The sequence below is a fragment of the Doryrhamphus excisus genome, linkage group LG19, assembly GCF_037039965.1.
Source record: "Doryrhamphus excisus strain RoL-2023G ecotype Guam linkage group LG19, RoL_Dexc_Guam_v1.1, whole genome shotgun sequence".
NCBI classification, from domain to species: domain Eukaryota; kingdom Metazoa; phylum Chordata; class Actinopteri; order Syngnathiformes; family Syngnathidae; genus Doryrhamphus; species Doryrhamphus excisus.
This window is the reverse complement of record NC_136375.1, coordinates 4411371-4436120: the sequence shown is the minus strand read 5'-3', so window position 1 is coordinate 4436120 and position 24750 is coordinate 4411371. Positions and strand designations below refer to the sequence as shown.

Genomic DNA, 24750 nt, shown 5'->3' with positions numbered 1-24750 from the left:
ATGCATTGTGATTTCTGGATTTTTCTTTTTAGTTTATCTCTCTCACAGTGGACATGCACCTACGATGAAAATTTCAGACCCCTCCATGATTTCTAAGTGGGAGAAATAGCAAAATAGCAGGGTGTTCAAATACTTATTTTCTTCACTGTATGTGCATCTTAAATAGCTTATTTACTCTTATTACAGCATGTCTACTATACTGTAGGGGTGTCACGAGACATTGGCTGTGTTTGAAACCGCATACTTACCTGCTACTCATACTAACTCTTTGAGTATGCAGTGTGTCTACACTGGCAGTACGTGATTAGTATGCGAGAAGTTCCCGGATGTACTATACTGCATTCGCCCGAAAGTTGAGTATGTATCATTAGCTTACTACTCACACTAAATTACCCAGGATGCAACATGACGTGACGTCACAGCGAAAAAAAATGTTGGCTGAACACTGAGCAGCAGGATGGACCAAACGGCGGTGTCAAGCAGGATATATTGTGAGTTGGTTCGCTTCTTGTTTTCAAAGTAAAAGCAGTAATTTATCACTATGGGGTTTTTGTATGAGAAAAGTAAGGGGTGTTTTATTTTGTGAAAATAACCAAAAGTGCGTTGCTCACTAGCTAGCTTAAATTTTGCCAAATTTGTCCGAACGAAATTGTAAACTGTTGGTATTTGGACAAATAAATGGCACACTCAGGATCTAAATGGCCACTTTCTCGCCTGATTAAAAAAATCCCAATAAAGTGATGTATTTAAAGAGTTTAGAGCTAAAGTGAAATCAGCTTCAATTTCGGCTCGGTTAGGAGCGCAATGCATTATGGGTTATCAGGTAGTAGCTGTAGTGTAAACGCTTTGCATACTGTCTGATGGATTGGGTATGCAGTATGGAGTGTGGATAGTATGGACATGGAAGTATGTAGTCGTTAGTATGCGCTTTCGAACACAGCCATTCAGTTCATGGGAGGAGACGATACATAAAATTGGGCGTACGAGGACAAGACCATCTTATAATTTTTTTTTAGTGCTATTACAAATATATATGACAATATATTGTCAAATCTACTAATATCATTTCAACTATTACGTTACACTCTTCTGTACGTTATGTGTATGCTAGCAGCCCCGCCTGCCCCTTCCCAGACAAAGACTGACTTACCCTTCATGTGGTTGTTCTATGGAACAAACCAATGCACAGAGTGAGCTCTCTTTCTGCCAGTTTGGAGGCGAGTTAAACAGACACGCATGCACATGCTAGTTTATTAAGGCCAGGAAAATTATTGACAACATTTTCATTTATTGTATAGATTAATTTATTTATTACCGTCCTGACATCTTCTTGTGGTTTAATCTTGCAACACCCCTAGTCTACTATATTGGGTAATATGACTGCAATACATTGATGAGGCAATATCCACTGCAGGAAGTACAAAGAACTGCTAACATCTTATTTATGTCCAATATGTCTTATTTGCTCTTATTATATTTAGTATATTGGGTAATATGAGTGATATAGGGGTGTTATTTTATGTCCGGAGGGCTTTAATGTAAAAAATTATAAAAAATATTCCATCAATTTAATATTGAGTCCTACTTCATTAATTGCGGTCGGGTCTGGGACTAGTTAACCGTGATAAACGAGGGACGACAGTATGTTTACAAAAACAAATGAACTCTTGTTTTTGTGTTTACGAGCAATGTGGCGGTCGCCACAAATACGGTAAATAAAGAAATGCATGTATGGGAGACGCTGCGACGCGAGCAGATGTCATAGAACTAAATCCTATTTTGCGTCCCCCTCCTAATGCCGTTATCTTCATGAGAAGGTCTCGGCCTCGTCGCTGCTGGCCATGTCTCCTCTTGTCCAGTCAACCCCCCCACGCTCACCCCCAACCGCCCCCTCGCTTGTTATTCCTACCCCGCCAGCTTCCTTTGCAACAATGTCAAACTTAAATTTAATATTAGCTCTTTTTTTGTTGTTTTTGCTTTCACAGGGAGCTCATTGCAACTCCCAGGTCCTCCAAGGAGGACACATGGAAGTTATGCTACACTAATATAATACAAATAATAGTATAGGAAGTCAAAATCATCTGTTCCGGGGTCAAACTGTGGCCATCTTAAAGGCAAACAGGCTTAACATTAAGTGTTAATAGTAGAACATGTATCCCAAGTGAATTAATGTATTCACTTCTTTCTATGTTGACTCAATGCCAGTGCTTGGTTTGCTGCCCCCAGGTGGCCAGAAGAGGAAGCCCCCCGCAGGAGAGTTTTTGTAGGCTCGGCCAAAGGACCCTGACAGGCCAACACCACGGCCACCCGAGATACGACTTGATGTGTTGTGACATCCCCGCGGTCCACACACACACACACACACACACGTGACTGACCTCCCGCTGGGCTTTCACGTCATTAATTTGGCATTTATCCGTCGTTTGTCATCAGCTGCACCCCCACGTCTCGCTGAAAATGGCGTTTGCTGACCCGCGTTGCGAATAAGGACCTCAGCACCTTTTCGCTAATGGGCTCTATTGACGACTTGATTGACTGATTGATGTGCCAGCTGATCAATATTCGCTGGTGTCGCTGAAGCGGCCAGCAGGCTTTCGACTCACTTGCTCAGCTTCTTTTTAAACTGGTAAGAACGTTTAGCTAGCTAAAGTAAAGCAAAGTAGGTATTTCCGTTATTTTATGCAAAATGGCCCTTGTTTGAAATGCAACGTATCCGCTAGGGGGCAGCAGCAGTCATTGGTGGTGGCCGTCCATTGTTTCTCATGTTTGCCGAAGCTCTAATGGCCGGCCGGGTCACGTTAAAGTCCACTTCAGGCATCAAAGTGCTGCTCTTGCTCCTTTTAAGGGGTCTGACATAAAGACGGCTCGTATTCGTCTTTGTTGCGCCACAGTCCCTCGTTGAAGACGCCTTCAGGTGACCTCGGCGCTTTGCTGAGCAGCGGCAATGACATCATGGCTAAGACCAATTGGATTTGTATTGTACTGCACATAATACTCACACGCAGCTGTTCGCCTTGGGGCGCAAACACGAAGCGGAAATAGACGGGAGGGGGGGGGGGGGTGTTGGTGTGCGCACGCACCTTTGACAGCCACTCAAAAAAAACCTCAAATGACAACTTTTGATTGATTGATTGGTTGATTGATTGACACTTATTATTGTGCTTGTACAAGTAAGCTAACACTCACTACTGGTAGCTGGATGCAAAATTACATTGAAGTACTTGTGTAGTAGCAGTGTACTACTTTTGTAGGGGCGCTATACTATTTAGGTAGGACCTATGTACTACTTGTGTAGTCTCCGTGTGCTACTTGTGTACTAATGGCTGTGTACTTGGGCAGTAGCCGTGTACTACTTGTGCAGTGACAGTGTACCATTTTCTGTGTACTACTTGTGTAGTAGCTATTTACTACTTAGGTAAAAGCTGTGTACTACTCTTGTATACTGGTGTTGTTTAGTAATTCTCCAGTGTTAAGTATTATTTGTGTATTGTCTATGTAGACCTTGTGTACTACTTGTATAGTGGCTATGATGATGTAGTACTTGTCTTGTGGCTGTGTACTGGTTGTTGTGTACTAATTTTGCAGTGTTATGTAGTATTTGTGTATTAACCATGCAGTTATTGTGTCATGGCTGTGTACTGTGTAGTACCTGTGTAGAGGTTGTGCAACTATGTAGTACTTGTGTAGTCACCACAGCTTTGTACTGCTTATATCGGGGCTGTGTACCACTTGTGTATTGTGGCGCACTACTTGTGTAGTAATGGCTGGTTGTGTACTACTGACGTTGTGACTAGCTCCCACTTGTGTAGTAGCTCTGTAGTACTTGTGTAGTATGTGCTGTGTAGTATTTTGGTAGTAGCTGTGTACTAATTATGGCTTGGCTTTGTACTACTTGGATAGTAACTGTTTAGTACTTTTGTAGTGGCTGTGTACTACTTGTTTAGCGGTCATGTACTGGGTAGTACTTGTGTAGAGGTTGTCTAACGATGAAGTATTTTTATATTAGCCGTGTATTACTTGTGTAGACATTGTGTACTACTTGTGTAGTGCTATGTTTAATAGTTATTGACTGATTAGGTAATAGCTATGTACTACATGTGTAGTAGTGGCTGTGTACTACTTAAGTTGTGTGCTGAACTCTGTACTACTTGTGTAGCAACTTTGTACATCTTGTGTAGTAGTAGCTGTGTACTAATTATGTCGTGGCTTTGTACTAGTTGCATACTGTTTACTACAGCTGCGGCAGCCGTGTACTGTGTAGTACTTGTGTAGGGCTTGCGTAATAGTTTTTGAAGTGGCTGTGTACTACTTGTGTAGTGCTTCTTACGGGTTAAAACATGAGTACATTTATATTTTAAACAATATATATATTATATATTATATTATTATTATATATATATTATTATATATTTTAAACAATATATATTTTAATTTCTTAGTTATTATTGGATATTTGTACATATTTGGTATCCTCTTTGGTGTTTTTAAAATATATTTGTTATTATTATTGTGTTATTAATGCTTAATAACTCACCTATTGTTATGATTTTTGTTTGTTTACGCTCTCTCATTACAGTGTGTTGTCCAAGCGCTATAATACATCACTATGTTTGTAAATGTAGCATATAGTTAGCATCTTATCACCTATCATTTATTGTTTATCATTTGTTATTGTTTATTATTATTATTATTAAATATTAATTATTATATATTATATAATAGTAATTTATCATAACACCACTACTACTACTACTACTACTAATAATAATATTGTTATTATTATTATTGATAATAATAATGCCATTATTAATAATAATAATAAATTATAGCTGATAGGATAATAAAAATAAATATAAAAATATTATATATTATATGTTATAATAATACTACTAATATTATTATTATTATTGATAAGCAGGTTGGTGTGAAAAGGACCAAGATGGAGGCCGGGCGCTGAGCAAGAGGCGCTTCTCATCGCCCCGTCCGCTGATGAGATGTGAGCGGACACGTTTGGTGAAAGTGAGCGTGAGACCCGAAGGAGGAGGAGGAGGAGGCGGAGCCAGGATGCTACTTCGGCGTGATGCGGGGGGGATGCGAGCACACAGCAGCCAGCACAGGATGCTGACAGCATCACACTGAAGCCGGCAGATTTCTTTTTGACAGGTGAGTCAAGATTTCATTTTTGGATATTTTTATTCCCCCAATTTTCCATTCATATTTCATCTATTTACACTTTTTATTCAGTGTGGTGAAACTTTTTCCAGCGAGCATAAAAATGAAATAGAAATGGATACTTTTTGTCATAGTCTTAGTTTAACATCCAATAATGAATCTGTTTTATGTTAACAATACAAAAACAAAGAGCCGTGGGCTGTAAAAGGCCCCAGGGCCGCACTTTGGACACCCTTAAAAAATCCCCCAAGAGATGACAATAAATTATGAACTGGGAAGTGGGGGGTTGGGGGGGGCGAGTGAGCTTTATTGATGCTGTCAGACGCATTCAACCACAGAGACGGTACATCTTTATGCTAAGCTACGCTAACGACAAAATAAAGCAAACTCTAAAAGGGCGACGAGGAGGCGTTGTGTCACCTCCTTGGCCTCCTCGTTGGGGTCACTGACTGTCTAACGAGCTGTGGCAGCGAGGAGGAGGAAGAGGAAGAGGAGGAGGAAGGGCTTAGTGCTATCAATTAGCAATAGTGACTTTTTTTATTCTTCTTCCAACAGAATCAACTTTATTGACTTCCTGCTCTTTCCCATGCTCCTTTAATCCTCCTCCTTACCCGCAACACTACACACACGCTACTACTTATATGCAGTACTATATGCAGTACTACCGCTTTACTGCTCATGTACAGTACTGCCTGTCTACTACTTATATACAGTACTACTTCTTTACTACTCATATACAGTACTACCTGTCTACTACTTATATACAGTACTACCTGTCTACTGCTCATATACAGTACTACCTGTCTACTGCTCATATACAGTACTGCCTGTCTACTGCTCATATACAGTAATAACTCTCCACTACTCATATACATTACTACCTGTCTACTGCTCATATACAGTACTACCTGTCTACTGCTCATATACAGTACTGCCTGTCTACTGCTCATATACAGTAATAACTCTCCACTACTCATATACAGTACTACCTGTCTACTACTCATATACAGTACTACCTGTCTACTGCTCATATACAGTACTACCTGTCTACTGCTCATATACAGTACTACCTGTCTACTACTCGTGTGCAGTACTGCCTGTCTACTACTCGTGTACAGTACTAACTCTCCACTACTCATATACAGTACTACCGGTCTACTACTCGTATTCAGTACTGCCTGTCTACTACTCGTGTGCAGTACTGCCTGTCTACTACTCGTATACAGTACTAACTCTCCACTACTCATATACAGTACTACCGGTCTACTACTCGTATTCAGTACTGCCTGTCTACTACTCGTGTGCAGTACTGCCTGTCTACTACTCGTGTACAGTACTAACTCTCCACTACTCATATACAGTACTACCGGTCTACTACTCTTATTCAGTACTGCCTGTCTACTACTCATATACAGTACTGTCTGTCTACTACTTATACTGTATACACCCTGTCTACGACTCGTATACTGCTTGTCTACTACTTGTGTAGTGGCGGTGTGCTGTGTAGGTGTACTTATTTTGTTGTGTTATATAGTTTTTGTGTACTGGCTATGTAGTACTTGTGTAGGGGTAGTGTACTATGTGTGTCGTTGCTGTGTACTGTGTAGTACACACTTGTGTACAGGCCGTTGTGTACTAATTTTGCAGTTATCTGTAGTATTTCTCTATTGGGTATGTATTGTTTGTACAATGGCTGTGTACTGCATAGTTGTGTAGTCGTTGTGTGCTACTTGTGTTGTGGTTATGTAGTGGCTGTGTACTGTGTAGAGGTTGTGTAACTATGTAATACTTATGTATCGTCTTTCTAGTATTCGTGCAGTGGCTGTGTACTACTTGTGTAGTGGTTACGTACTACAAGTGTAGTGACTGTGTACTGTGTAGTAGCTGTGTACTATAGATGTAGTTACTGTGTACACACTTGTACGGGCTGTTGTGTAATGGCTTGCAGTGATGTATTTCTGTATTGGCTATGTAGTGTTTGTACAGTGGCTGTGTACAATATAGTACTTGTGTAGTGGTTATGTACTACAAATAGTAGTGCCTGTGGGCTGTGTAGTACTTGACTCGTGGCTGTGTACTTGTGCAGTGGCCATGTAGTACTTGTGTAGTGGCTGTGCACTGTGTAGTACTTGTTTTGTGGTTGTGTAACTATGTAGTACTTGTGTAGTAACTGTGTGCTACTCGTGTAGTGTTTATGTACTAGTGTAGCGGCTGTGTAGTACTTGTGTAGTGGTTGTGCACTATGTAGTACTTGTGCATTGACTGTGTAGTACCTGTGTAGTGGCTGTGTGCTATGTAGTACTTGTGTATTGCTTGCTCGGTACTAATGTCGTAGTACTTGTGTAGAGTCTTCGGATAATACATTTTGGTGCAGATCCAGAAAAAATGTATTTTTACTTTTGGTGTGCTTGCATGGTGGCCAAGTGGGGCAGTGTGTCATGTGTGTATTATGTGTGTATGTGTGTATTATGTGTATATTACTGCCACTACAGTAAATCAGAAGGACGTTTACAATTGTTATGCCTTGGTGGAGGTCTTCTCACCCAGCTTTCTAATTGGATCTCATGAGATCGTCACTAGTGGTCTCGCATCTCGCCGTGCATTACGGTAAGTCTCGCATCCTGAGTCTCGCCACAGTCAAGCATCTTTAGTCTTGTAGTGCATCATGGGAAGTCCTATCCTTGGTCTCGTCGTGCATCATGGGAAGTCCTACCCTTGGTCTCGCAATGCATCATAAGAAGTCTTGTATCCTTGGTCTCGCAATGCATCATGGGAAGTCCTGTATCCTTGGTCTCGTCGTGCATCATGGGAAGTCCTACCCTTGGTCTTGTCGTGCATCATGGGAAGTCCTGTATCCTTGGTCTCGCCATGCATCATAAGAAGTCCTGTATCCTTGGTCTCGCAATGCATCATGGGAAGTCCTGTATCCTTGGTCTCGTCGTGCATCATGGGAAGTCCTATCCTTGGTCTTGTCGTGCATTATGGGAAGTCCTGTATCCTTGGTCTCGCCGTGCATTATGGGAAGTCCTGTATCCTTGGTCTCGCCATGCATCATGGGAAGTCCTGTATCCTTGGTCTTGCCGTGCATTATGGGAAGTCCTGTATCCTTGGGCTCGCCATGCATCATGGGAAGTCCTGTATCCTTGGTCTTGTCGTGCATCATGGAAAGTCCTATCCTTGGTCTCGCCATGCATCATGGGAAGCCCTGTCACCTTGGTCTCGCCATGCATCAAGGGAAGTCCTGTAACCTTGGTCTCGCCATGCATCATGGGAAGCCCTGTCACCTTGGTCTCGCCATGCATCAAGGGAAGTCCTGTATCCTTGGTCTTGCCATGCATCAAGGGAAGTCCTGTATCCTTGGTCTCGCCGTGCATTATGGGAAGTCCTGTATCCTTGGTCTCGCCATGCATCAAGGGAAGTCCTCTATCCTTGGTTTCGCCATGCATCAAGGGAAGTCCTGTATCCTTGGTCTCGCCATGCATCATGGGAAGTCCTATCCTTGATCTTGCAATGCATCATGGGTAGTCCTGTATCCTTGGTCTCGCCATGCATCATGGAAAGTCCTGTATCTTTGGTCTCGCCATGCATCATGGGAAGTCCTATCTGTCAGGTTCAAACTCCTGTGACACTTGTAAAAACACTTAAATACAGAAATACAGAAGAGACAGACAACAATATTCAAAGTTTCTTGCAGCGAGGAGAGTGAAACCACATACCCAGTGACATGCCGCTCCACTCTGAATATGCAGTTCACACTCCTCTCCTTTTATTCTCTTTCGGGGGTCCCTACTACATGGTCAACTGTGTGTATATGTGCAACTGCCTTCTCCACCCCCCCTTTGAGTTGCACGAGCTGTATTTGTTTGTCTATGTGTGTGTATATGTGAGAGCAACTACTTTTAATGTTATATGAGTTCTTTATCTTGACACATTCTTGCAGGATTAACATGAGCATCTGCAGGGTCGCTGTTGGTGCACCCAGGCACCTCCAGGACCTGGGGGTCACTGGGGGGTCTCTGATCAGGGTCACAGGAACATTCCTTCTTCAGCACATTCAAACACTCTCTCTATTATCTAAGCAAATGGATATAAGGGTGATAACTAACAAATTAATACCTGTATCTACATTTTATTCTAACACTATCCTAGGTCTCGCCATGCATCATGGGAAGTCCTGTATCCTAGGTCTCGCCATGCATCATGGGAAGTCCTGTATCCTTATTCTTCCAGTGCATACTTAATGTTTACATCCTTCAAACCAAAACAAATCTTCCCTCCATCACTCCTCTGATGGGATGTGACGCTCCAAGTTGTCGCGCCCACATGCGCCACAGAAGTTGAGGAGGAAGTGGGGGCTGGGTTAAACAGCCAGGTGACTGACAGGCAGGAGGCGGGGCTTAGAAGGATGAGGATAAGAGAAAACTGAAGATGGATCTCTTGGACGGATCCGTAACTCCAGGTTACACCTACAGGAGGCTTTACGCCATCCCATAATAATCCCCAGGAATGAAAACACAGCTATTAACACGGCTCCGCCCCCTCCTCTTCAGGCTGGTTTTTCCTCGGACTTCAAGTCAATTTGTAACGCTGGTGTCGGCATGTCTGATGGTGTTTGACAATCATCCCCCCCCCCACGTCGCCCCCCCCACCTCGCTAGTGTGTGTGTGCATGTCAGTGTGCATCAGTGTTAATTACACAGCAGGTCTGTACGGCTTTTATAGCGCCCACTGGAATACAGACACACGTCAAACCTATAGATCGTATGTGTCACACACCAGGTTGGGGAACTGTTGGCAAAATAGCACAGTATTCAACCATGGCATCCCAGTAATCCCTCATTCATCACTGGGAACTGGTTCCAGACCCGACCGTGATAAGCCCCTGGCTGCGAAATTCAAACTGCAATGTGGTGAGGGATAACAATAACAATAACAATAATTTAGCTGTACATGAACAGAAAAGTAACACACCCTGTCTGTACAAAATAACACCTTTCAAGGGGGACTATTATGCTCATTTTGTATTGAGTATTGAGTTGTGGACTCCTATAGAGCAGCTACACACAATAACCTGCACAGAAAACTTCTTCAGAAATCTTCCAGCATCTCCACCTATCCCAGCTGTGGGCACACCCACTCCGCTGTGATTGGTCACACGCCAAAATAGGAACGAACCCCACTTTCAAATTCAGTGGCTGTAGGAGTTGCTATGTAAATAAACGAATAAAATCTTTAGAGAGCTAATTGAAAAGTGTTTAGTGGCTACTAGTAGCTTTACGATTTACTGGCTGGAGACCCCTGAATTAGCGTATATGAACTCAACCTCGCCCCCGAGGAGTAGCACTCTCGGACACACTTTGTCAGAAGTGTAGCAGTGTAGTGGAACTCAGAAGCCGGACATGAGGGTGCCCTTTCCTGTCGAGAGCTCTGCTCTGAGAAGCTCTGCTTCTGGCTCTAGCAAGAATTTGGCGGATATTTCACGTTCGCGTTCACAAAAACAGTCCCGCGTGAAATGCCGTTGACAGATGAAAACTTCTGCCTGAGCTTGGCACATAAACAGAGAAGCAGAGCTTGGGGAAGGACAGAGAGTTTATCTGGCTTACAGCCATGCCCATATAAGGAAGTCCTCTCCTATGTGACATCACAAAAGGGGTAGTTTTACCACTCCTTCCGAAACCGAGCGTTTTGAGCCATCCCAAACTTCTTTCAGGGCTCACTTCCAAATGCAAAGGTGGCGCCCTGCCGTCATGATGGCTCCGATGCTACAGGCAGATGCTACGTATGTCTTAGCTAGTGAAAGACAGATGTAGTCTTGATAACAGCAGCGAAGCCGTGATGCTGAACGCTGATGGATTTACGACAAGTGTAAGTGGACGCTAGCAAAGCGCTCCCGTGCTCGCCACAATCATCTCTCAGAGCCGTTTGGAAGTAATGACCTGTAATCTCTCACACACACACACGCACACACACAACTAAATGCACACACACACACGTAGAGAACACGTCGAGGTCGCCGCGTCCCCTCAGTCAAGTGCAGCCATATGAGGCATGTAAATCATGCAGTGATGAGATGATGACGCGTCCTTGGCGGCGCTCGTGGAAGTTCACGGCCTTCAGGGCGGAGCATCACGCTGGGAACATGTGACCACTTTAAGGATCAGTTTGCTGCGGAAAGGGTCAAAATGGAACACGTTGGCTTGCTTTTACGCTAAGGCTTAAAAAAAGACCACTGGTAGATTATGATGGCGGACTACACTGGAAGAAACCTACATTTATTTGTTTTAAAGGTGTCATTGAGCTGCACAAAACCTACCTTTAATTCCAGTTAGGATTCCTGAAGGGTGTCCAAAGTGTTGCTCAGGGGCCATTGGCAAGCCACAGCTTGTTTTTTTTGGGTCCAAAGCATTTTAAATTAGACATTTTGAAGCAGCAACTGAACAGAAAAGCGATAAAATGGCTCGGCCAGATGTGGGCAACCCATTCGATTCACGGGCCACGCTAGGTTAAAACATTTGACAGAGGGGCCATCTATGTTGTCATCAAACAGAACGGCATATGTACTTGCTTACAGTGCAACGAAACCACAAGTTAACATTCATTCATTCATTTTCTACCGCTTATCCTCACGAGGGTCGCGGGGGTGCTGGAGCCTATCCCAGCTGTCTTTGGGCGAGAGGTGGGGTCCACCCTGGACTGGTGGCCAGCCAATCACAGGGCACATATAGACAAACAACCATTCACACTCACATTCATACCTATGGACAATTTGGAGTGGCCAATTAACCTAGCATGTTTTTGGAATGTGGGAGGAAACCGGAGTACCCGGAGAAAAGCCACGCATGCACGGGGAGAACATGCAAACTCCACACAGAGATGGCCGAGGGTGGAATTGAACCCTAGTCTTCTAGCTGTGAGGTCTGCTAGCTAACCACTCGTCCACCGCTTATCCTCACAAGGGTCGCGGGGGGTGCTGGAGCCTATCCCAGCTGTCTTTGGGCGAGAGGTGGGGTCCACCCTGGACTGGTGGCCAGCCAATCACAGGGCACATATAGACAAACAACCATTCACACTCACAAGCGCAGACCACACAGCTAGGAGACCCGAGTTCAATCCCACCCTCAGCCATCTCTGTGTGAAGTTTGCATGTTCTCCCCGTGCATGCGTGGGTTTTCTCCGGGTACTCTGGTTTCCTCCCACATTCCAAAAACATGCTAGGTTAATTGGCGACTCCAAATTGTCCATAAGTATGAATGTGAGTGTGAATGGTTGTTTGTCTATATGTGCCCTGTGATTGGCTGGCCACCAGTCCAGGGTGTATCCCGCCTCTCGCCCGAAGACAGCTGGGATAGGCTCCAGCACCCCCGAGAAAATGAATGAATGAATGAACGTCAATTTCAAGCTAGCAGCAGGGTTTGTATTAACAAAACAATTTTTTTGCAAAAAGTGGTATTCGTATTAAAAAGGGTGATATACATCAAATATACAATATAACAAAATCTAGCGTCCTGTGTTTGTACGGCCATGCTGAATCACGGAGATTGTTTGTCATATTTGGAGCATCTCGTGCGTCTAAATAAGCCATCATGGTCACATTCAGGCGCCACGTGACTGTCGGCGAGGTAGCGAGCAGCTGGTGCTCGCTGACAGCTAACGTTAGTTCGACCGCATCTGCCGCGGCCTTCCAGACATTTCCCTGGAAATACAAACGCACCTTCTCATCCTCACCGTAATTAGCACAGTTAGCTTTGTTGGAGGCATTCTTTCCACTTTTTGTTGTACTGCTGTGAGTTTTCCAAATTGTGTGTGTGTGTGCGTGTCCATGAAGTGGTGACTCACTGACATCACTGAACCTTTTCTTTCCCGCTGACCCTACCTTCCCTTGCAAAGCCTTCCAGGCGCGCACACACACACACACACACACACACACATCAGTCTGTCAAGCTGCCGCAGCGACAGCCAGCTCCTGACATTTCCAGCGAGGAGGCGGGAAAAAGATGAAGGTCACCGAGCCGCTAACGTATTTCACGTCAGCGGGCGCCCCCTGACGGTTAGCGGGCGGCGGAGGGTCGGGCGACACAAGCAGGCTGAGCGGCTTCTTGAGGGTGAGAGTGAAACCGCTGAGTCATCTCCGACGGCTAACAGGCGAGCTCATCCTCCCTTTTAACAAGGTTCCTGTCAAAAAGTTAACAAGCAGACGCCGACGCGCCATTGTCAGCGGCTGGTGGGCGGGGCCACCAAAGGCCGCCGCCGGCAGCAGAGGACGAATAAATGAGGGCTGTCTAATGAGATCCTCTCAGACCTTTACCGGGAGTCGAGGGGGCCCCGCTTGTCTCATGGAGGTTGTTAGAGTGAAATATGTCACGCCTACTCTACATTCATCATGTCAATCTAAAGACCGAACACCTCCACTAAAGGCCTAGCTCTTCGAAACATATGTCTGACTTATTCCATGACATAAACACATAACAGCACCACCTGCTGGGCCCTGGGGGACACTACCCCAATGTCATTTTTAACACATGGCTCACACCTCCCAGTATAAAAACTCTCCTGCTGGCTTGATATTGACGTTCTCTGTCCATTTGTGTTTGTGTGGGCTGCACTCAGGGTTCAACATCCTTTGGACGATGAACAGGTCTGGCGGCCCCCCAGGAGATGAGCTCACCGATGAGGAGAAGGAGATCATCAATGGCGTGTTGGCCCGTGCCGCCAAGATGGAGGCCATGGAGCAGCAGCGTATCGAGTGAGACGTCCATCACGTCGGAGACGTTGGACATGTTCCTCATGTGTTTGTGTTTGCTGCAGTCGCCTCTCCAGCCGCCTGGACGACATCAGGAGGACGGCGTGCGGGGACGGGCGCTCTCGATGTTTTCTCTGCAGCTCGTCTTTTGGGATGGCGGGGGTCACGGCCGTACTCTGTGTGCACTGTACAAAAGTACGTGCGTGAATGTTGGCAGTGAAAGCTCAGCGCTCGGTTGGACACAAGGTTGATCACATGACGAGGACACGCAGTCACTGGACACTTTATTCATCGCACAGCAGCTAACTTATGTCTTTCAATATTAACAGTAATGATGGCTTTTCAGGCAGTTTGTAAATTCATCAACATAAAATAGATACTAATACTTATAAAATAAGTATTAATACATAAAAAAATAAGAAAATAATTTGGTTTTAATTCATCATTTTTATTAATATGTGTGTAAAATTACATTCTAACTATTCTAATTTTATTTTAATAAATAATAAATCATATTAAGTATTGATTTAAAACGTAAATTTCATTAAGTTGATCATTTAAAAAATATACATGTTTTTATTTTTAAATTAATAATTACATACATAATTCCTTGAAGTATTCATTAAAAATGTCATCTAATTAATAATGGATTTATTTTATTTTCTATTTTAAAAACTGAAAATATTGATATTTTTATTCCATAAACAATCACTTTAAAATTAAATTAAACTTGTTAATCCAAAAATTTAATTTATTAAATTTAAATATAATTTTTTTTTTATTTTTAAATTAAATAATCATTGAATGTATGCAATTAATTAATCAATTAATTAATAAAAATCTAAATTGTTATTTTAATAATCAATTATATAATTAATTGAATAGTTCTGAAATACATTTTTAATTATATAAATATTTTATTTTTCTGCAGCAAGTGTGTCGTCCCTGCGGCGTCCAACGCAACAGCGGCTCGGGTTCCGTGTGGCTGTGCAGGATCTGCAGCGAGCATCAAGAAGTGAGTAGCGCATCGATCGGAACCGCCGACACAAGCCGACCTCCACCTGGCTGACTGCCTTCCCTCCTGCAGGTCCAGAGGCGTTCAGGGGCGTGGTTCTACAAGGGGAGGGGCCAGCATCTCCTTCCCGCCCCTCTCTCTCTAGCCAGACCTCCATGCTCCGGTGCTGAGAACAGTTCTGATGAAACGATGGAGCCTACACAAGCTCATCAGCAGCCTGGTAGATATAATACTGGAGAACTTTATTGTGAAAGGACATTTGAAGATGTTATGAATGTATTCCTGGATGCCCCTCCATGTTGTGCTGTGGGATATATTGCTGTGCTGCACTACAAATAAAACCTTGAATCATTTTTATGATGATATTTCAGATCTATTTCACAGATAAAAGAATAAATATAGAATAATTCAACATTATTTGAGAGCAGAAAGGGGCTAAGAATGGCGCCTTGTGGGACGCCACATCTGAACTGGAAGACAAGATTGATGTTTTTGTTGTTTTTGTGTGTCAGAATCACAAAGGATTCCAAAAGGTGGACTACAGAGCGGCCAAACCGCAGCAGCCAATCAGGTTGTGTTCAGCGGGACCTCCTCAGGTGAAGCCTCCCCTGAGATTTTGCCAACATGTCAATGAGAGACTCACCATCAAGTTGCTCTGCTGTAGACCACATCGCCCCCTGCGGGGATGGGACCACGCCCCCTCATGCGGCTGCTGTCCAAATGTCTGCCAGTGGAATCGAACCGGCAGCCAATCCTCCTTGCATCGATCCCGCTCCCCCGGGACCACCCGCTGATGGAACACAGCAGCAGGAGGAGGACGACTCTGATGACGCCAGTGAGACGGATTGCTTTGTTTCTCCGAGGAAAACAGTCGATATCCCACACTGAGCATCTGGAGACAACAGTCCTCGTCTCAAAACTTGTCTTTATGCTTTTATTGTGAAAGCCACGCTGGGGTCTCTGGAGTTCAGCGTCGTGTACGAGCAGGAACTTCACGAGCTCCACTGTTGCATCATCAAGGCCAAGGTTGGTTTGATTCCTAACAAACAACAACAACACAACTTTTCTTCTTCTGCTTCCTGTTTCAGGGCTTGAAGCCGATGGACTCCAACGGGCTGGCTGATCCGTACGTCAAACTCCACCTGCTGCCTGGCGCCAGTAAGGTACCACCATTGTTGCCATAGCAACCGTTGGCTATGTGACAGGAAACCCGACTCCTTTACCTGACTCCAGTTTTTATGACTCACTCACTGAAGTGAATCGAGTACTTTTTTTTTTTAGTACCCATGAGTCAGTCAAAACTGAGCGTTTGTTAAGCCCCCGTGAATCAGTAAAACTCAGTTTTTGTTTTTCTCTTAAATTCTCTTCAACTTAAATTCTCGTAGAGCACCCAGGAGTCGGTGAAAGTGAGTTTGTCAAACCGGGAGTCAGTCGTACTCGAGTCTTCGTCGAGTCAGTCAGTGAAACTCCAGTCTTTGAACTACAGAGTCATGACTGACAAATCCCTAGCTGTACCACCAGATGGTGCTGTTCTTGTGTCTTTTCCAGACTGCTTTCTATTGTATACAGAGTGGTGTTGCTTTTGCTGTCCTCGTGTCCTTTAGTCCAACAAGCTTCGCACCAAAACCCTGAAGAACACCCTGAATCCGGTGTGGAATGAGACGCTAGTCTATCACGGCATCTCTGATGACGAAATGTCCAGAAAGACTTTACGGTACCGTCTCGACTTTCACACTGCCGAGCTGTTCTTTGGCTTCAACAGCAGCGTGTTTCTACAGGCTGTCCGTGAATGACGAGGACACGTTCGGACACAACGAGTTCATCGGAGAGACACGGGTGGCGCTGAAGAAGCTCAAGTTCAACCAGGAGAAGAAATTTAATGTTTGCTTGGAGAGGGTCATTCCGGTAGGAACACTTCAGCACTTAAACCACCAAACAATCTCACATTCAAATTGGACTCTTCCAATCTGACCGCCATTTTTATAGTGTAATGACGTTTCTAGCCACTGTGGGGCAGTGTAAACAAGTGAACAAGGGACACAAAAAAAGCCAATTTAGGAAGAAAATATTTAAATACGGCCATCTCTGTGTGGAGTTTGCATGTTCCCCCCGTGCATGCGTGGGTTTTCCCTCCTACATTCCAAAAACATGCTAGGTCATTTGGCGACTCCAAATTGTCCATAGGTATGAATGTGAGTGTGAATGGTTGTTTGTCTATATGTGCCCTGTGATTGGCTGGCCACCAGTCCAGGGTGTACCCCGCCTCTCGCCCGAAGACAGCTGGGATAGGCTCCAGCATCCCCCGCACGCCTCGTGAGGATAAGCAGTAGAAAATGAGTGAATTACTTTAAATATTATTAAATATTCATATATATTTTTTTAACTTTGTTATTGTAGCATCATCATTTCTTATTCTATTTCTTATTTTATTATTATATTCTTATTATTTTCTCATGCATTCAACATTGTCCATAGGTATGAATGTGAGTGTGAATGGTTGTTTGTCTATATGAAGAGCTTGCAACCAAAAGGCGCTAAATCCATTTTGACTGATTTCGAGAAAATCAATGATTTTTAATTACGCACATATCAATCTATTTGGTCATCAAGTCTATATTGCAAATGAAAGAGCTATCAATATAGGTCATAAAAATGCATGCTATAAAAATCCTGCACACACCATGTAGTTTATATATATATATATATATTTTTTTTTATTCGGATTTAGCACCTTTTGGCTGAAATAAATTTGAAGTCACCTTTACTTCTTCAATGGCATTGTTGTAAAAGAATGTAAGGTGCTTTAATGTGCTATGCTAATAAAATAATTACAACACAGAAGCCATTCTCAACATACAATACACCCCCCCACCCACACACACACACACACATGCACTCGTCCACCTTCACACATTACAGAAACAAAATGTTATAACCTACCACTAGTACACTGTTACTGATCAAATTTTGTTAAGATATTATAGCACACATTAACATCATCCACATTCCATGATGATCAGCTTTAACACAACTCAACATACCCAATTATACGAGACAATGGTACAAGACATGTCATACATTGCAGGTGCATTCAACCCGTAGGCTGCAGTAGAGCGACACATGAAAAATAACAATTTGCAGACAATAATACAAATGTTATTAAAAGCAGTGCTCATATTTGACTGTACCATGAAGGTGACAGTGACAAAAATCATCTCATTACAAACTCTTTACATTGTATGTTTTTTAGTACAAGTAAAATAATGTTTCTCATGAAAGTTGGAGGTGTCAAGGTGGAGACATGCCTTTTATGGCGTAAAAAAAACTTCCATGTTACAGAATACTGTAAAAACACAATTTGTGTTCTCCTGAATTGCATAACATACTGTAACTATCATACGTGTACTTAATGTACACAAACAAAACAGGATGCGCACTGATACTGGCTTTCTGTATGTGCAGTGCCAATTGTATTCTTCTCTCTGATTGGTCAGATTATCAATAGATGGGAAACTTGGGCCAATCAGAATAAAGAATAAAGAAAGGGATTTAGCGCCTTTTGGTTGAAATCTGAAATGGAAATAGCGCCTTTTGGTTGAAAGCATAAATTTCATATCACTTTTTTTCATATTTTTTAAAATGATTTCAAGACCAAAATATGTGATTTGGATACACATGACAGAAGTATATTAAACTCATGAAAAACATGCAACTTAGTGAAAATTGGATTTAGCGCCTTTTGGTTGCAAGCTCTTCATATGTGCCCTGTGATTGGCTGGCCACCAGTCCAGGGTGTACCCCGCCTCTCGCCAAAGGCAGCTGGGATAGGCTCCTGCATACCCTAGTGAGGATAAGTGGCATAGAAAATGGATGGATTTTCTCTTTTTCCCCGTTTTTTATGTAAGAGGAACTTTGTACTTGAGATTAGGGATTTGTTAGTGTAAATGTTTACACAAGTAAGACTTAACTGTTGTTTTTGTTTGATTGGCAGGTGAAAAAAGCAGTGGGGGGTCAAACACGAGGAATGGCTCTCTATGAGGATGATGTGAGAATCTTCTAATTTCTTCAATATTTTTAATATTAATATTAATATGATATAATAATAATGTTATATAATATTATTAATATTATTCATGATATTAATATTTAAAAATACCAAAAAAGGGTTTAATTTATGGAATGCCATAATTGGGTACATGACGTGTACGTGTGTTTGACGTGACGTGACGTGTGTTTGTGTGTGCAGTTAAACGAGGACGAGGACTCCGAGGACAGAGGTCGCATCCTGGTGTCGCTGACATACAACAGCCAGCAGGGACGTCTCGTGGTGGGCGTGGTCCGCTGCGCCCACCTGGCCGCCATGGATTCCAACGGCTATTCGGACCCTTTTGTCAAAGTGTACGTGCGCTCTTGGAACCATGACTTGGACATCCTTCACCCTCTCATCTTCACCCTCTCATCTTCATCAGATGTCTGAAGCCTGACATGGGAAAGAAAGCCAAGAACAAGACGCAGATCAAGAAGAAGACCCTCAATCCAGAGTTTCAGGAGGTGTGTCCTTCACGTTCACGTTGACGTTTTTACATCAGCGACGTCTTCACGGTGTCGTTTCCAGGAGTTCAGCTACGAAGTAAAGCACGGAGAACTGGCCAAGAAAACGCTGGACATCTCCGTGTGGGACTACGACATGGGAAAGTCCAACGACTTCATCGGTGAGAAGTCCTCCACATCCACGCTTGGCTGGCCATGCATGGTTAGCATAAAACAAGAGAAATTGATGTAGTTGTTCACTGTGTAGGAGGCTGCCAGCTGGGCATCCAGGCGAAAGGCGAGTGTCTGAAGCACTGGTACGAATGTCTGAAGAACAAAGACAAGAAGATCGAACGCTGGCACGTACTGGTCAACGACAACAGCGTCCAGTTTGACGACTAGCCAAGACATGTAGCGCTACTTGTGTCGTCTTCTCTTCCTGTGTTTGCCTCTTTGTTGTCTTTCAGGGACACTTTTTGGTGACTTTTTGGTGACACTGTTTGAAGCACGCTCAATTATTGTATTATGTCCAAAATGTTAGCAAATCCTCAGCTTTATCCAGAAAATAAAGAGTTATTTATGGTAAGTTATTTTTAAATCGTACTTTTTAACCAATTCTGCTTTTTTGGTGGCTAGCAGCTTGATTGACAGCCGGCCAGCCAATCAGAACACTCCATCCTGTGCTTCGAACCGTTGAATCACTCTTGTTGCCAGGGAGACGGCCACGAGGGGGCACTGTTGTTGTCACGAAGGAATCCCCACTTTGACCCGTGTCACATGACATCATATTGATTGGTCCCTTATTAACTGGAGCGCGCACGTGTCCATGCATGTGTTGTTATGAATAAATGACTGATACGAAAACGTCTGTCTGTGTTGTCACGTGATATTCACTCTCCGCCAATCAGCTGGCAGACAGGTGAGCTTCGGCCTTCGACACATTGGCGTGGGACAAATTAACTTGACCTCGTGTGCCATCATCTTCTCGGATGTCTCCCGCTGTTGTCTTTCACTTCTCCCGCCACGAGAGTGTCTGTAAAATCAAATGGTGTCAAGTTTGACTCTGATAATGTTAGAAATCAATGTGTCATGTCCTCCACTATTGTGTTTGCGTGTTAGTAATGTCACATGATTTTATTTGGGCTGTGGCCCCGCCCTTTGCCCTCCTTTAAAGCCGGACACCTCCATCAGTCCATCATTGACGCGCGTGTACAATGACCCGCGCAGTTGCCCTGCTCGTGCTCACGTCGTCTCTCCTGAGATGGACTTTGGCGGGAGAATCCAGGGACCCTTGTGCGCGCGCAACACTCCTACCTGGCGGGGGCGTTCACGTCACCTTCTTGTCCTCGGAGCCCGCCCCCGCGCGGCTCTACCACAGCGCGTGGTCACGGGAGCGCGCGCTGCTCGCCTGCGCATGGAGCGACGACGCGGAGGCGGTACGCGAGCACGTTTCCGCGTGCGAGCGAGAGCGAGACCAGCTTCTTCCTCCTCCGCGCGAGCTTGTCGGAGCCGTGCGCGCACGCGCTGATGCGTGCGTGTCTCTGCGGGTCACGAGGTGGTCGCCTGATGTGAAAGGTCACCAGCGTGTCAAGAGGGGCTTCATCGTTCCAGGAACTCTTTGGTGTGGATCAGGAAACAAGGCGCCCTCTTATGACGACTTAGGTACTTATACCCGCCATACTAGTATACTACTTCTACTTGCATTTGAGGGGGGAGGCAAGCCTTTTTTTAGGGGGGCCGTGCCCCCCCACCCCCACCCCATAACGTTTCTAAATGGTAATAATAAATTATAACATTATTGATTGTGTTCAACTTTAGAGGTTTGACTGTACTGCAGGGCTGAGATATGAAGGCAATAATTACATGTGAAGCACGTGCCAAAGCAGCAGATGGCGCTGTCGCTCCCATGAAGTCCAGCGTAGCCAATCAGAAGGACGTCACTCCCCATTAAGAAGCGTGTACGTGTGGAAATAATGTACTGTGTGCCAGGAGTGAGTCATGTGACTTCCGTGTCGTCCCCAGGTGTTTTTTCAGACACAGACAGCTGCTGCCGTGAGCACGATCAATGCAAACACACCATCTTGTCCTTTCACTCCCAGTTTGGCGTCTTCAACTCCAACATCTTCACCATGTCCCACTGCGACTGCGACAGCAAGTAGGCCCTCCTAGCTCCTTGCTCCTAACTCCTAGCTGCCAGCCACTAGCCCCTACCAATTGATACTGCCTGGCTTATATCTTCATCCTCATCTCCTAGCTCCTAGCCACTTCGTCTGAGCTTCTATTTCCTGGTTCCTAGCCACCGGCTCCTGGTGTCTAGCCCCTACCTCCTAGTTCCTAGCTCCAAGACCCTACGACCAATCTCCTATTTCCTAGCTATTTGATTGTAATTCCTACGTTGTATCTGTAGTTCCTACCTCCTAGCTACTAGCCCATAGCTCCTGGTGCCTAGCCATTAGATCTTACTTCCTTTCTCATAGTTTCTAGCTCCTCGCCACTACGTCCTACCACCAAGGCCACTATGTCCTTGTTGATACCACCTAGTTCTTAGCTCCTAGCCACGAGGTCCAAGCTCTTAGTTCCTCGCACCGAGCCACAAGATCCTAGGTCTTTTTGCATAATTCCTAGGTTCTAGCTACCACTCCTAGGTCCTAGTTCCTAGCTTTAAGCTACTGGCTCCTAGCTTCTAGCCAATAGATCCTTGCTTCGAGTCCTTTGCTCTTAATTCGTAGATCCTATTTCCTAGCTCCTGGCCACTCTGTCCTACTTCCTAGTTCCAAGTTCTTAGCCACTTGACCGTAGATCCTAGTTCCTATCTCCTAGTTTGTTGCTCCTCGCTCCAGGCTTCTAGCTCCTGGTTCCCTCATCCTAGTTCCTAGCCAGTAAGTCTTCTAAGCTAGCTCTTGGTTCCTAGTTCCTTGCTCCTAGTTTGTTTCTCTTCTAGCGCTCGGTTCCTAGGCACTAGCTCCTAGCCATACACTCCTCAGTACTGGCTCCTGGTTCCTAGTTCCTAGCTCCTTGTCACTCGCTCCTACCCAGGTCTTGGTTCCTATCTCCAAGACACAAGGTCTTATGGCCTAGTTTTTCCAGTTCCCAGATCCTAGTTCCTAGCTCCTGGTCCCTACTCCATCGTCACTAACTCCTGGCTGGTGGCTCTGGGCTCCTAGTGTCCTAAATCCTAACTCCTAACTTCCTAGTTTTCGCTCCTAGCCACCAGATCCTAGTTCCTATCTCCGGGTTTGTAGCTCCCAGCTCTAAGTTCCTAGTTCCTAGCTCCTAACAACTAGCTCCTAGCTTGCAGCGTGTCTTGTCTGACCTTTGCCACACTGCCACAAGGTTCCGCCGCTGCCTGCAGGAGGCCAGGGACGGCATGTCTGACGTGGTTGGCTACACCTTCTTCAACGTGCTCAGCATGCACTGCTTCTACTTGTCCCACCGGCTGCAGTGTGCACAGAGGAACTGGTTTGGAATGTGAGTACCCGTCGTTCTAGCTAGTTGCTAGCATTTTTAGACTAAACTAAGCATCCTGCGTCTTCCACGACAGGTGCAAGGAAAGCAAAATGGCGTTGTACGCCGAGGTCCACCCTCCAACGCTCTACCAGTCGACCAATGCAACAGCACCGAGCGTCAACATGTCCGACGTGTCCTTACTCATGGAGGACATGCCCTCGGCCATGATGTCACTGACCACCACCCCCCCCGGCTTTGCGTATGCCGGCTGTATCGTCCCCCGCGCCGGCGGGAATCCTTGGTGTGTCACGTCCGCCGTTGTTGTTGACTTTTTCCACATTTGAGAAACAATGACAAAAAACTGCTCCCTCTGCAGGCCAGAACGGGTCCTGCAGCGCCTTTAAGATCCTGGATGCGTGCAGGGACAAAATCCCGCCCAAGATGACGAGATATGGACTCTTCAACTCCGAGTCCAAGATGGTTTACCATTGCCGCTGCACCAGCAGGTACCGCTACCTCCTGCGGAGCACATTGTGGGTGGAGCATTCCTGCATTCTTTGCCATGTCCACCAGATGGCGACAACACTCAGAGGAAGTCTTTTGTTCATAACTCCACGATGGTTAAAAAAGAAAGCTGTTTATATTTATATTTATTTCTTCATGTGCCTGAGCGGCCATGTCCAGTGTTGCTGTGCCTTGGCGGAGGTTGTGTTCCCGCAGCTGCTCAGCTGTGACATAATAGTGCACGCCGCAAACAGAGCAAACATTTCATAACACAAAAGTAGGACAGGGCTTGCATAATGATGTGCATCTGCGACATGTTTGTCTTTGTTTGTTTCTGCTGAATCACACGTTTTGTCTGCTGACGGGCCTTCTAGAACCTTCAACACCTTGACTCAGCAGCACCTGCCACTGACCCCGGTGCAGAACATCTTGCTGGACGTCGTGTCCCAATCGTGCTTTGTGCAGACGAACTGCACGCGTGACCAAACGTTCGTACAAACACACACACACACACACACACAGACACACACGTCCAGTAACAATGGTTCCTGTCACTGTCTGGGTCCAGCAGCTGCGGGTCACCTGCCGTCCTGCTAGAAGCAGAACTTCCCAGGCTGCGGTCCAGCGCAGATGCGGAGGAGCAGCGCCGCCTAGAGGCCATCCTTGAGAAGGTCAGGGGGTCCAGAAGAAGACAAGGGGGAGTCAGAGTTTATAAAGTTTGCCTGAGGATGTTGAGGCACAAAGTCAACAAGGCAGGAACTCACACATGAAGGAAGAACACGTTATGATTTCTATTTTATTCACATCAACTACATATTGAATTGAAACGTTCTGATGTGCTTCTGCGTGAATTCATGTGCTTTATTTTCTGATTTCAGTTTTTTTTCAGTTTTTAGCCTAAATTAATTGCCAGATGTCTTTGTTTATGTCAGCTAGTTTGAGTGTAAATATTTGTACATAAGCACATTATCTTGTTTTGAGAAATGACATGGCAGAATGAGTTGGATTTTTTTATTAAAAATGTCAAATCATATGAATAAATTGACCACTTGTGTGATGATATATTAATATGTATAATATTAGTAATAGCGCAATGTTTTATTATACATGATTTTTTCATATTTTATGTCATATATTGTATTCAACATTGTTTTCCATTTTATTTTTTTGCACTGCTTGGATGATATTGTCATATTGTGCAGCGCGCTACTTCTAATATAATTTTACAAACATGTAGTATATATAAATTTATTCCCATTGACAAATGCATTAAAGGGTTTTTGTGTTACCTAAGAAATAATATTATTATATTAATATTCATTCATTCATTCATTCATTCACTT

At 44.4% G+C, this 24750-nt stretch overlaps 2 protein-coding genes across 2 annotated transcripts; both read left to right on the top strand.

Annotated features, from left to right (window-relative positions):
- Positions 1 to 4960: 4960 nt before the first annotated feature.
- rph3aa (rabphilin 3A homolog (mouse), a) lies at positions 4961 to 20313 on the top strand. The gene is made up of 16 exons (XM_078799083.1): positions 4961 to 5163; positions 13779 to 13914; positions 13977 to 14106; positions 14843 to 14926; positions 14999 to 15146; positions 15439 to 15522; positions 15591 to 15761; positions 15873 to 15952; positions 16015 to 16089; positions 16531 to 16640; positions 16705 to 16831; positions 18918 to 18971; positions 19173 to 19324; positions 19396 to 19477; positions 19542 to 19638; positions 19725 to 20313. Exons 2-16 carry the CDS (start codon positions 13799 to 13801, stop codon positions 19856 to 19858), a joined length of 1644 nt encoding a protein of 547 aa, XP_078655209.1. The 5' UTR covers positions 4961 to 5163; positions 13779 to 13798; the 3' UTR covers positions 19859 to 20313.
- Positions 20314 to 20660: 347 nt separating this feature from the next.
- On the top strand, positions 20661 to 24739 carry pla2g3 (phospholipase A2 group III). The gene is made up of 7 exons (XM_078799242.1): positions 20661 to 21118; positions 21479 to 21611; positions 22790 to 22924; positions 22998 to 23230; positions 23262 to 23409; positions 23782 to 23895; positions 23976 to 24739. Exons 1-7 carry the CDS (start codon positions 20671 to 20673, stop codon positions 24175 to 24177), a joined length of 1413 nt encoding a protein of 470 aa, XP_078655368.1. The 5' UTR covers positions 20661 to 20670; the 3' UTR covers positions 24178 to 24739.
- The last annotated feature ends 11 nt before the right edge of the window (positions 24740 to 24750 follow it).

Excerpts from the sequence above, each read along its gene's own strand:
- pla2g3 (XM_078799242.1), top strand. The coding sequence starts at position 20,671 with ATGACCCGCGCAGTTGCCCTGCTCGTGCTCACGTCGTCTCTCCTGAGA. Across the intron at positions 22,925-22,997 it reads CAGAGGAACTGGTTTGGAAT|GTGCAAGGAAAGCAAAATGG; the intron begins GTGAGTACCCGT and ends CTTCCACGACAG. Across the intron at positions 23,231-23,261 it reads CACGTCCGCCGTTGTTGTTG|AAACTGCTCCCTCTGCAGGC; the intron begins ACTTTTTCCACA and ends AACAATGACAAA.
- rph3aa (XM_078799083.1), top strand. The coding sequence starts at position 13,799 with ATGAACAGGTCTGGCGGCCCCCCAGGAGATGAGCTCACCGATGAGGAG. Across the intron at positions 15,953-16,014 it reads GTTGCATCATCAAGGCCAAG|GGCTTGAAGCCGATGGACTC; the intron begins GTTGGTTTGATT and ends TTCCTGTTTCAG. Across the intron at positions 19,325-19,395 it reads TCGGACCCTTTTGTCAAAGT|ATGTCTGAAGCCTGACATGG; the intron begins GTACGTGCGCTC and ends CATCTTCATCAG.